Source organism: Balaenoptera ricei, chromosome 8 (assembly GCF_028023285.1).
Source record: "Balaenoptera ricei isolate mBalRic1 chromosome 8, mBalRic1.hap2, whole genome shotgun sequence".
Lineage (NCBI taxonomy): Eukaryota > Metazoa > Chordata > Mammalia > Artiodactyla > Balaenopteridae > Balaenoptera > Balaenoptera ricei.
The window spans coordinates 16,992,577-17,005,911 of record NC_082646.1 but is presented as its reverse complement, the minus strand read 5'-3'; the positions used below and the strand labels follow the sequence as shown (position 1 = coordinate 17,005,911).

The following is a 13,335-nucleotide window of genomic DNA, read 5'->3' as shown; positions in this document are numbered from 1 at the left end:
CAGAGTCTCCCATAAAAAGGTGCCATGTTAAAGTTGAAAATGACCCAGGGATGTGTCTTCAATTTGGGGAAGGCATTAAAGTCACTTTCGGGTAGTTAAGGGCTAGCAGTACTTTGTAAGATTGAAGTCAAATGGATTCAGATATGCAGCTTTATTCCTTTTCTTAGAAGGACAAATCTCACTTGAATCTTCAAAAGAAAAGGCTTTATAAAGATCATTGGCAAGTCTTCCAAGGGGTAGGAGGTGTAGTGCTTGAAATATTTTGCATTTGGAAATGAGTATAATTTTGTCGGTGGGTGGGGCTATATTCTATTTAGAAGATACTCTGGGAAACTAAGATACTCTGGGAACTGGGTGAACAGCTACTCAGGTCTCACAAAGGAGCTAATGTATTATTAAAGCTAATGGGCCCCTACAAGGAAAGTTAATGGGTATTAAGTTTGCTTAAATGAATTACATATTAACAAAGTCACAAGAAATCTACTATCTACCAATTTAGATAATATCTGATCTTTTCTGTTTTCCCATTATAGGGACATTACACCACAATAGTTTTAGTGATATGAAAATTACAAGCATGATGCCCATAATGAAGCCACATAATGAAGTAGATGAAATGAATTAACAAGAAAAACTGGCATTATGTAATGTTAAATTGAGCCAAGCTCACAAAGTGGAATGGGATGGCCTCGTAGAAGCAACTTTTTATGACTCTCTCCATCCCCTGTTTTGCTCAGGCAACCTAAGCAGGTGATACAAATCATAGGGGGATTAATGATGCCCACCCCTGCCACCACCAAATACATACCTAATCCCTAACCTCTGGAACCTGTGACTGTGGCCTTATTTGGAAAAGGATTCTTTGCAGATGTAATTAAGTTAAGGATATTGAATTGAGACCATTCTGGGTTAGCCGGGTGGGCCCCAAGTCCAATGACAAGTGTCCTTATAAGAGACACACAGAGAAGAGAAGAAGGCCAGGTCAAGATGGAGACAGAGAGTGGAGTGATGTGGCCACAAGCCAAGGAACACCTGGAGCCACCAGAAGCCAGAAAAGGCAAGGAAGGATCCTCTCCCTAGAGCCTTCGGAGGGAATCTGGCCCTGTCGACACCTTGATTTCAGACTTCTGTCCCCTGGAACTGTGAGAGAATAAATGTCTGTTGCTTATTAAGCCATTCAATTTGTGGTAATCTGCTATGGCAGCCCTAGAAAATTAATAGAATAATTCACAGAGAGTGATGCTTTTCCTTTATCTGATGCCCAATCATTGCCATCCAATCAAACTCCTGCAACATTTTCACTAGGCACACTCAAATGCCACCTGGAATTTTGCAGAGGTCAAGTTACAGAAGTCTTTTGATAAAAAGTGAGAAGCTGGCTACTCAGCCACAACTTTGGTGCAGGGATAATTTTGTGCAGAAAGCAGATATTTTTTCCACAAGTAGGAGAGCCCAGAGGAGAAGATGAGGAGAGCATCTTTAGTCCATAGGGCACAGTGAGGAGAAACCTCACTCACCATGAGCCAGCTTTTACTGATGAAGCCATCAAGACCACGGCACTCATCCCAAAGAGTTCCACTTTTAAACTCATCGCTATCATTTAAGCTAAAATAGAAGAGAACTTGCAATCTAAAACAAGATGCCGATGTTCAGTGGGAATAAAATCACTTCTATAAAAAAATTCAGCACTTATGATGGGGTTAATAAAGCCAGGGGTGGGGGGGGGGGGGGCGGCTGGAATTACCCTAGATTTTGAAGTTGGCATAGAAATGATTACAGTCAATATTCACAAAATTTAATTAATTAAGTCATGCGCTAGAGCAGATGGAATCATTTTCAAGTTTTACATTTGGGTTAAATGTAGTATTTTCAAAATCCTCACTGGCACTCTATAATATGGCAGTGTTTCAGTAAAATAATCCTTTGATTATTTTTCTACCAAGACAACAAGATAAAAATTCTACCTAAACTATATAAAAACATATGTATTCAATAAGTGGCTTCTGAAGTATTTTTAAAAAACTGCTACTCTATACCCTCAGGATAAAATACTTGGGTAATGCTATGGTTTGAGTGTTTGTGCCCCCCCCCCACCCCACAAAACTTATACGTTGAAATGCTGATCCCCAATGTGATGGCATTAGGAGGTGGGGCCTTTGGGAGGTGATTAGGTCAGGAGGGTGAAACCCTCATGCCTGGGATTAGTGCCCTTATAAAAGAGGCTGCAGAGAGATCTCTAGCCCCTTCCACCATGTAAGGACACAGTGAGAAGGTGCCAGCCATGAACCAGGAAGAGGGATCTCACTGGAACTTGACCATGCTGGTACCCTGACCTTGGACTTCCCAGCCTCCAGAACTGTGAGCAGTAGATTTCTGTGGTTTATAAGCCACCAGCCTGTGGTAGTTTGTCACAGTGGCCAGAAAGGGCTAAGACAGGTACTCACACTGTACTTCTAGATACCGCTGGGTCTGCAAGTTTCCAGTGACGGCAGGATGCTCCACCTGACAGATCACCGGGACCCCGTCATCCTCCTTGTGCACCTTCAGCATCAGCTGACTGGTCACAGTGTACATGTCTGACCACTCCTCCACCTCCGATTTGCCTGGGGGGACATACCAAGAAACCAGAGCTGAGTGAACCTCCCTCTTTTCTTAAATATCTTCCCCTCCCTCCCTCCCTCTGCCCCAACATTACTATTTTAATAAACATAATGGAAGTCACTCCAGATAAGGGTAATCTGGGGGGTAGATAACTGACAAAATGATAATTTCCTACTTTTCAGCCTTGCAGGATAGTACTTAACATAAAATCAACTCCACATACTATTTATTATTTTTATGTAAATATATGTTTCTTCTGTCTTAAATTTTCCCACAAAAAATGCAGCTGAAAGTTGACCCATTTTGACATTTGACTGCTCAAGGCATTAGGGAGGAAGAAAAGAGAAGTGCTTTTCCCCCTACAACCATCTGAACTTAACACATCTACTAGGCTGTCATGCGGTTTAAAAATTCCAGGACGTCATCCAAATCCCTTAAGTAATTCAATCAGGAGTAAAGATATAAACAACCCCCTTTGCCCACCCCCATCAGCAACCATTAACAGGGAAAGCAACTACAATTAAATGAAATTGGAATTGAAATGTTTAAACTCGGAGACTTTTGGAAGAACACAAAAAAATGCAGTGGCAGTGGGTAGAGCAAAGTAAGATATAGGCTTCAGGCCAGAAAGGAGCCACATCCAAGAACACCCAGAAAAGGGGGGAGGAGGCTTCCGGATGGGATGAATAGGCCAAGGAGGCCCCTTTCCTGAACTCAGCACTCCCTGGGACATGGCGCACCATTAACTTTCTTTTAATGTTTTGTACTTATTGGTACACATTTAATGGCTCAATTCACTTAGACAGAAAAGCAGAGGGGAAATGAGAAACTCCTTCCTTCCAAAACCATACCTAGCAAATAGGAGATTAAAACAGAGCAAGCTTTTTGAAACTTAAGCCATTATATATAGATTTTTCTGTTTCTAGATATAGATTTTTATATCCTCTTTCTAAAAGGACTTTCTTTTCTTCCTGGAACTATTTATTTATTTAACAAGCACATACAGAGCACTTACCTTGGCCCAGACACTAAGCCCCATGCTTTACAAATATTCACTCATTTCATCTTCGTAAGAATCACACAAGGTATGTAAATATTAATATCCCCATTTTAGAGGAAACTGAGGCACACAGCAAGCATTTCTGTCAAATGATCAGAGGAGTTCAGGCCCTGAGTCCTCTGTCCTGGGTACTACTTGCAAGGCAACCTTTTGCAAAGAAAGGAATCGGAATGCAGACATGCATGAGGAACTTAGGATAACTGGCAAAAGAGAGTCAAAAATAGGGGCTAGGCTGTATCCTTCAGCCGATGCAGTGGCTAAGAGGGCAGGTGTCCAAGGATCCAGGAATCAAATCTGGATGGCCTGGTACTGAGGGAAAGACAATAGGAGCAGGGTTAAAAAAGTTGCCTGTGCTGCCAGCACAAAGTCAGAAACGTTGCAGAAGAATAGGCTGCTGACACGGGCAACTGAATCACAGATTTCTCAAGAAGGGCGGTGCCTGCAAGTTCGCTATGAAGATAGATTTTCAGCTGCTTAGCACAAGCACCCTTGCAGGAAAGCACGTTGTCAAAACAACCGACAGTCCAATAGATGTTAGAATGACTTGGTATTCATCATGGCCAGGACTGCTATACATTTTTTTCAAGGTGTAACACAAGAATCTGGGGTCCTGACCCACCCTGGGTCACATGGTAAAAGCAAGGAGAACTAAGGGTACAGACATGGCCAGCCTGAGGTCAGGGGATACCTCAGTGATTCTAACTGGTCTAGAGAGTTCTAGTTTACAGGCCTGGTTCTCTCTGAGCCTCTGAGTAAACATCTAGCAGCACATATCACCATGAACCCTCAAACAACAGAATGAGGATATGAATTAGAACAGTAAAATGCCGTTACGCCTTGGGCTCAGACACACTTAGTAACTGATTGCAAACCATATGTTAGGTTGGCCAAAAAGTTCGTTCGGTTAAGAAATACATTGTTTGATAAAAGTTCTCGGTGAAAATGAAAAATGTGTCTTTCATTTTTGCTTATAACAGAACGGACTTTTTGGCCAACCCAATATAAATGAGCATTTTTGTTCAGGGGTGTGTTTTGCATTTGTCTTTAACGTCCACAAAGGTGTACTCCTGCTGGGATTGACTGTGGACTGGCTACCTCAGTACGAGGCAATTCGCATCTTACCTTTGAGCTCCTTGTTCCCTTTGAACCACCTGATGGTCGTGGCTGGTTTGCTGGCCATGGCAGTGCAGTTGACTTCAATCTCCTCACCTTCCACCGCAGTGTCTTTCTGGATATCGATCATCAGATTACGTGGTGGGACTACAAATTAAACATGTGTGCTTTTTAAACACAGAATCTATTTCTGGGCATATTCTTCTATTCATTAGAAACTAGGACCATTGCTCTCAAAAAAAGGAGATAAATAATAGACATTCCTGATGGGAATTTAAAACAAACTGCCACTGGAGGAAACAGAAGAAAGACAAAGTCATTATCAAGTAAAGTGAGTTACGTAAAATCTCTTACTTTAGAATCTGTCCTAAAGTTATCTGATAAAATGACCAGTCTTCCACTCCTAAGTTATCAGTGACCAAGTTATAAAAATATAGATACTAGATTTGCTATCAATCGGTCATTAGAAAATTGACCAGAAAGTAGATATAAAAGCAAGAGGAGTACACACTATTGACATTACCCTCCTTATCTGGAAGTCTCTGAAAGGAATATTTCTCCTTAAACTCAACCCTTGGATTTCAATCTTCATATGAAAGATTCCAAAGTCAATCAGCAAAGATCAAAAACATGGAGTCCCATAAAAGAATCACTCCCCATAAACATACACAGAAAAACTGTGCCTCAGAGCCACTTCCATTTAATTCAAATTATTTATAGAGATCTAGAATATGATCTTGACCTCTGATGGATGGTGTAGTAATAAAATCCTTTAGCTATGAAGATGTAGTAATATAGGAAATGCCAGTTAATTTGTAATGATTTTCTATATTCTGAAATCTAAAGCTACAAATTTTGGAAACCAAAGGTGAAAAAGACTATTGAGTGTTTGTAGGTTAGATTTCTACCTCAGAATTAAAACCACTCTTCTCTAAGCATATTAAACATATATGTAATAAAATGATTAGAATAAAATATTTGGGGGCTAAAATGCTGAATATCAAATAAAGAGTAATGATGGTGGTTGATAAAGAAAGCATGTTATCTTTTCGGAAACTGAGTTGACAATGAAACTTCATATAAGTGCAACCTTATGTCAAGACTGAGCTTCTTGAAATAAAAATCAGTAAGAATACTGAATTCAGCAGACTGAATCTAAGAATATATGTCCTGACCACCATGAATAAGCAAAGACGGTTCTAAGACTTATGATTAATAAGTTTCTCGACTCAGAAGAGAAACAAGAAATTAAATATGTATAAACATGCCATCCTGATGATCAAGTTGAATAATACATCTCTGATACTGCTTCAATAAATTATGGGATTAAACCATGTATTTGAGATTTCCAACTGTTCTAGTCCAATGTGAAAATTCTACCCACAGGAAGACTTTTACACTGAATTGAAGCAGTTGAAAATTTCTATAGAGAATTATGGAAAAGGAAAAGGAAAATGATTTGTTGTTTATGATTCTCAGCAAGATAGTTGGTAGGCAGAGTGTAACTATTAGAGCAAAAGCAGGCCTCTTCTTTGTTCCCTGTATAACCGGAAGCTAACACAGTTGCTCAACTGGACGTGTTGCTAAAGTGGTGTGGCCCCAATGAGTAGTTAAACATGGCAAAGAACTACCCTAGTTTACATTTTAAGAAAAAATAAGCATAAAGAGAGATAGTCTAACATCCAGTTTGGAGTTGCACATCTGCCAACATTTTAAGAGACAGAAAGGCAGGTATAAAAGTAAATGGGATGACTTTGGCTAGCTATTTCCTCAACGCAGTTTATCCTTCCTAGATGACAATCAGGTAGGTTAAAGATTTTCATTACACGTATGTAGATAGCTGATATGGAGTACACAGAGAGACTAGATGTTTACGTCTAGGAATATTGAAAAAAATGCTTTGTTAGAGCAAATGTCGGAGGAAAAGATTGTCCAAGCCTAAAGAAAATAAGATCTTGGTGAGCTATGAGGAACAGAAAGAGGCTTAGATAAAAAGGGAATAACTAAGGAGTAAAAGAGCTAGGAATGTCCTCCCAACAAATGTAGGGCTGAAAGTCAAACAGTATTAATTCTTTTCAAGGTCCAGGCAGAAATAAAAACGGAGTGATGAAAATAATTTCTGATATTGACATGTGCAATGATTTTCAACGAGAAATGTAATTGAGTAATGTAATTGATGGGGTACTACTCAATTTAAGGAAACTCAAATTGAGTATGGGATACTCACAGAAGGGGTTCTCTTCGGATGAGACAAAGAGGGCAAATAGCTAAAGATACTGGTAATATACAAAGCTCTCTTCCTTGGAAAATACTACAGGATGGGATAGAGCAGATTTCAGTATGCATGGATAACTTTGGGAGAAACACTTTGATGGTCATTCTGTGGTAACCTGGGAATCTTCCTGATGGGAACAGATCCAGGAGTTGTTAAAAGGTTCCAGCAAATATCAATTGTCAGGTCTTGACGGCATTAAGGCTCAAACATAGTCTTTGTCAGATATTAGTTTTCTGCGTGTTCCTGGGTATCTTTCCTTCATCCTCTCCTTTTTCGTGTTGAGTCTGAAGACACTGGAGAGCTCTCTCTCCTCCTCATAGGCTTCTTCTCACCTCCACTAGCAATTCACCTTCAGTGGTATTTCTTAGTAGAGGAAGTACTCAATTCTCTCCATCAGATGGAGAAGGTCATAAGGATGATGGCGTATTCTTTTCACATTATCAATAATGTCTGCCAGTTCAAAGCAAGGAAATGGCAAGCGGTATGTATAAATTAGGCCAGAGGAAAATTTACCAATGTCTCTTAGATTTTGTGTGGGGGTTGAGAGTGTGAATGGCAGCAAATAGGTCCTTATCTAGATTACCTGTTGCTTGGTTTTATCCATGTTAATACCTCCTCTACTGCAGCAGGTATAATCTACACTTCCCTAATCCTTCCTAGTGATTCCTGTACTAATGCTAGCTCCTCCTGGAGAGCTGACATCACCTGTAACTTGACAGCCAAGGTAGACATGTGGAAAACTTCAAAAGTGGTGGAAAATATGACCAGTGTAGAAAAATAAAGGACTTGTTTATTGTTGAGAAGAACATCCTGAGAAATGGCTGAATGACTTTTTCCAAGTCCATAAACAGTTTTCTCAAGATTGTGACCGGTATTATTGATCTTTACAAAGCTTAGAAGAAGAAAGAGTCAAATGTAGTAGGAGTTGTTTGGTTTACAAATATAAAATAAAATGTGAGTCATAATGGTTCACTGATATCAGTTATAAAGTTAACTTCTCTCAGATTTTTTTTTAAAGCAAGAGAGCTATAGAAAATATAAATGAAGTGATTTAAGTCTATCTTTCTGAAAAGAAGGGGGGTAGGACAAGAAAATCTTAAAGTTTATTTTGGTCTATTCATTCTCCCATTTTTCCCTTTAACTTCATAATGTCTACTCAAATATGAAAGTGGTTAGTAAGGTATCAAAATCCATCTATAAGAAAAAAATGAATTAGAACTACTACTAACCAGAGAATACACTTATACATGGTCCATGAAACAGACACATTTAGTGAAAATTGCCTGCAGCCATGAATGAAAATAACCAAAGATATATCTAAGGAGGTGCATAGAGATGGGAACCTGGATAAAAGTCATGTAGAGGGAAGTAGTAGAAAATAGCAAAGAAATGTTGACGTTCTTCTTAGCTAACCTCACATCTGTAAGAGTGCTAATTATAAACATTACGCCTACAACTTTAAAAAAAATCAGCAATATCAAGATGAGTCACGTTAATTACAACAAAAGAGGAGACTTAAAGCTGATGGGTATGTGGAATCTCACTCTAAGATCCTTTAAAATAATTAGGTTCTCCTGCTCCTGGAATCTTAACAGTGAACACTAATCTTAGAGGGACAGGACTGTAATAATATTAGCTACTATAATCAGTAACTATACTAATGTTAAGGCAGTCTATTCTCTCTCTCACTCATCTCCTCTCATGAACAGCAGTACGATCTGGAGAAAGAAACAAACTCATCACAAGTGGAAGGAGTGAACGAATATCCTAAAAGGCATCCAAATGCATGCAAAATATCGTAGGGGAGTTTTCAGTTTTTACATGGATAAGATAATAAACATAATAGTAACTAACAAATACCCATCTCTATGTCTTATAATTATGCTGAAATTTTTGCTGAATGCTTCAAACAACAAATAAAGATGCATGCACTAAAATGAGCATCTTCATCCGATCAAGAAGTTTGACAGCTGTGTAAGTACATATGGGGTCCTTTTCAGAGGACCACAGACAGAAACGAAGACGATGCTAATAGATCATTCTTCATTCATTATAATACCTGAAAACTCTAAACCTTAGGAGGAAGCTTTGAATATAGGAGTATCCAGTGGAAATTGTCAGATTTGGGAATATGAAAGACTCAAGCACTGATGACAACAATTTGACTCCGTCAAGGAATCCTAGAATAAATTCAGTGGAAGGAATATTAAATGAATGCATAATACCTGCAAAAAGAGCATCTACCCGTATTACTTTCAAGTATATTTAAGTTAATGTTTCTATACAATACAAGCAAGGAACCTATTATTTCTAGAACAATCAGACCTCCAAAAGGATTACAGGCATAATGCTTCTCAAAAGACTAGTGCTGGGTGTATTCAGTCCAACTGGCCCAGTCTAGTGGGTCTGAGAACAAATGTACCAAACACTGAAAACTGACAGGCAGTAACTGCTTGTCAAAGACCAGATACACTCCTGCAAACAGAAGATGTGCACCTTCAGGGAGAAAATCTTGAAACAGCAGCCTTCAGAATTTTGTTGAAAATAACCTAGACTAGAAGACCCAGAGGTTCTGAAGCAGAAGAGTAAGGTCTGTTTCGAAGTCTAAGATTCTTGATTCTCACCACGTGCTTTGTAACCTGGGCAAGACGGCTAACCTCTATTATTAACATCTCTTTCTTTGAAATAAAGACATTCATACTTAAAGGTATATGTAGCGAAACATTCTGAAAATGCAAAATGCCGTTAAGTATATTCCATCTAATTGCCGTCACTTTCGTGGACACACCATAAACAATGGTGGGTCAGTGGGAAGATGGCCTATTTGAAGTTTATGCAGCTGATGACTTACTCCAACAAGCAAACAGTGTTTCAAAGATTTCTCCAGAAAACTTTCGGTACATCTGCCAAATTCCAAAACGGTCATCCCAGCCAAACCTTCTACACTTACTATTTCTGCAGATCTAATAGGGATCAAAGGCGCAATTAGAGATAAACATGTACACATCACCAAACACAGACCACAGCAGAAGCAACATGGCCAGACATGAAACCTGACTGTCTAAAATCAGTGTTCCTCTTATCAATAACATATATGTAAGCATTAGGGATATGTTTTAGTTTAATGAATTAAAAAAATGTTCCCTATTACAGCTGTGTTTAAATAAAGTAATGAGGCAGCAGATCAATACATACACCCATAAATACATATATGTTCACACACACTAAGCAAAAACATCCTTCATATTTATCTTTCCCCTTTAATCTTCATATCACTGCACTGAAAAGCTGCAGTCTGCCGCCTCAAATAGGCTTTGATTCATCATCTTTCCGAAGGTGTAAATCAGAGATCTTGCCTCACGCTATAGTGTAGGTCCTTGAAAACTCAGTTTCAAAAATCCAAATTGGCTGGTGTTAGGCACTGGAGTATATGTTTGTCTAAAAGGTGACTAGTTCAGACCACCTTCACCACAGGAATATCTGCTGACTCTATCAAAACATACACATGGAAACCTGGCTACCGGGATTCTGCTGAAAGTCGCAATCTAGCCATCGTACCTGAAGATACTTAACCCGCTAGAGGCAGAGGTGTACCCAGCAGCCAATCCACAGTCCTTGCTTATTATCAGCCTTCTCTCCCTAGAAGCTCTTCATTCTTTTACATTCTTTTACACATTCTTTTACACCTAATGGTTGCAATTTGTGGCAAAGTATGTGTTCATGGGGTATGATTTTTACAGCATAATCCTGAGTGGGAGCAATAAATGAGGCAGTAAGTCAAGCCGAAGAAAAGGAGATCAACAATATTAAACGAGATGTAACTCAGAAGGAAAAATCATTAAGTGGATTTCATATCAGAGCTCTGCCACAGGGTGCAGATGCGGTAGCCTGTTTCCCCCTCTACTGCACAGAAGGGAAAAAAAAAAGTCCTGGTAGTTAGAAGCAACGACATTACATGTGGTGAGTGATTCATTTGAGGGCTCTAAATTCTCTTGATCTTTGCTTCTGAAGCTGGAGGGTTGAAACCCAAGAGCAGGTGAAATCTAGAAAGCCTGCTGATTGCCATTCCTTAGAGTGTTTGGTAAAATAGGCTATTTTTAAAATTCAGCAAGATGGGCGGTGAGTCCTCCTAAAACAGTAAAATTTACTGTTAACCTTTTCCTAGCTGCTGGAAGCCATGTGGAAGTAAGTACCACCCCCTCGTTGCCCAGGACAAGCCCTGGCGCGTTGCTTACCCAGGACAGTGATGGTGGTGTAACTTTCCTGAGGGGGGTCAGTGTAGAGCTGGCAGAAGTATCTTCCTTCATCAGAAATTGAGACATTTGTCAACGACACTTTGAGTTCACTGCTTGAAAAATTCAGCAGCTGGAACCTGCTGTCCTTCAAAGCTGGAAAACAAAACACAGAGTTAGTGTTGTGAGAAAGACGACAGTCTATTTGCCTTCCCGAGGGGAGGCAAAAGGCAGGTGACTAGAAAGGCAGCTACAGAGCAGACACACAGATTAAGTCTTTCTGCACCTGGTGGGTACTTCTTTGTGCTTCTTGAGTTCCTAGTTAGGGCTTCTGCAATAACTGCTTGTAGACACATATATATCCCTGCCCCAAAAGGAAACTCACACACATGGGTGTGTGTGTCTGTGTACACACGCATATCCCTTGCTGTCAGTTTTGAGCACTTATTCATAAATTGTTTCGGATCTTCTATTGGAGACAGGCAGAATGAGAACAGGAGGAAAGGGCAGGCAATGAGCCCCCTTTGGCACTGAAATTTCAGGGAGTAGAACCTACAGGCTTTTAAATTGTCTCTAAAAATCTGAGGCCTTAAAAGAAATAGAGGTTCTAATATTATGAGAGAAAATTTTAAAAAAGCATTATTAGTAATTTCAAAAGCAAAATGAAAATCATTAAAAAAAAAAAAACTTTATAGCAAAACAATCCAATTTAACTCTGATGCATCTTTGCGTTTGATGTGGTTTGAGGTGGCCCTGCCAAAAGTCCATGGCCTGGGGCCTACAGGGGCCTTAGACCTGACCCCATTTTCTAACTGCATTCAGCTCCACGGGGATGAAACTGATTAGGTATAAAGTAGGAAGTCAGAGTCATCCCAAAAGTAATGTATGTGGGCTTTTTATTGATTTCTAATAGTCACTTTTAAAATCCTTATATTAATTTGGCAAAGGCTAGATCAGTATATACTAATGACAAAAATGCATTCTAACAATGAGAAGCTGGCTTCTCTCCTTTTACCCTCCATAGTCCTCTTAATGTTCCATAGGTTTATAACTCTTTCCACAGGTCATGAATGTTCTGAGGTGGTGGGGGGAATGGGGACAAGTGGGCAGGAGGCGACATGCCTGACACCCGCTTTGGTTAGGCACCAATGCTCTCAAATCACAGTTTTTCAAAAGACCTGATTCTTGCTCTTGCCAAACCCTGACACCCATTTGAACCATTGCTATGATATACAATTAAGTTTCGATTACTGGCTTTTGTGATCTTACATTTGGAAGGATTTCAGCACATGGGCACCTCCATCTACCACAGGCTATGATGACAGGAGATTTGGTTTTGTCTTTATAGGCACAGATTGCCTAGGAAACTTCAGTCTTCAAACCAAACAGATTACCTTTGAGAATGCTATATTTTCCTTGCTTTACCCTATTTGAGTTGTTTGTGTCAGCTAAGTATTTGGGACTCAACGGCAATTCACCTTGAATTACTACAATCAATTCCTATTGCAAAGGAAGACTGTCTTACTTTTAAAAAAGGACCATTCAAGGTTTCTATTAAGTAGGAAGATTATGATTGCATGTCTCTTCTTCCCTCTGAAGAACTGATTAAACTTTAAGCATCTAACATTAAATTAAAAAGAAAAAAAAAAGAAAGAGGCCTTGGCAATCTCTTTATCAAGACAACATGTAGGAAAAAAAGTTGCCATCTAATGCTATAGAGATGGAAACTTACGCCGGAAGTCCCTGAAATAAATGGTCTGTCTGTTGGGATTCAGTAGTTGGATAACAGAGTCGTCACTCTTATTGACCTGGCAGCTGATGGTTGCAACTTCTCCCTCGATCACTGTCACGTCTTTCGTAAACAAATTCTGTCCATCACCTTTAAAAAAAGGAGAAAAAAATTCCACCAATTAAAATTTGGTTAATAGGATCAATTAAAATGAGAAACAAGAAGTGAATTAGAAAACAGACACGATGGGAATTCCCTGACGGTCCAGTGGTTAGGACTCCGAGCTTTCACTGCCAAGGGAGCGGGTTCATGCCCTGGTCGGCGA

At 39.5% G+C, this 13,335-nt stretch overlaps 1 protein-coding gene across 3 annotated transcripts in view; it reads right to left on the bottom strand.

Moving 5' to 3' along the window:
• CADM1 (cell adhesion molecule 1) overlaps positions 1-13,335 on the bottom strand; it is a 325,810-nt gene that overhangs the window by 52,985 nt on the left and 259,490 nt on the right. For all 3 annotated transcript variants that reach the window (XM_059930349.1, XM_059930350.1, XM_059930351.1), the window contains exons 2-5: positions 13,014-13,160; positions 11,285-11,437; positions 4,784-4,921; positions 2,445-2,603 (exon numbers count right to left, since the gene is read on the bottom strand). In XM_059930349.1, coding sequence (XP_059786332.1) covers positions 2,445-2,603; positions 4,784-4,921; positions 11,285-11,437; positions 13,014-13,160 — 597 coding nt within the window. The remainder of the gene's footprint in view (positions 1-2,444; positions 2,604-4,783; positions 4,922-11,284; positions 11,438-13,013; positions 13,161-13,335) is intronic.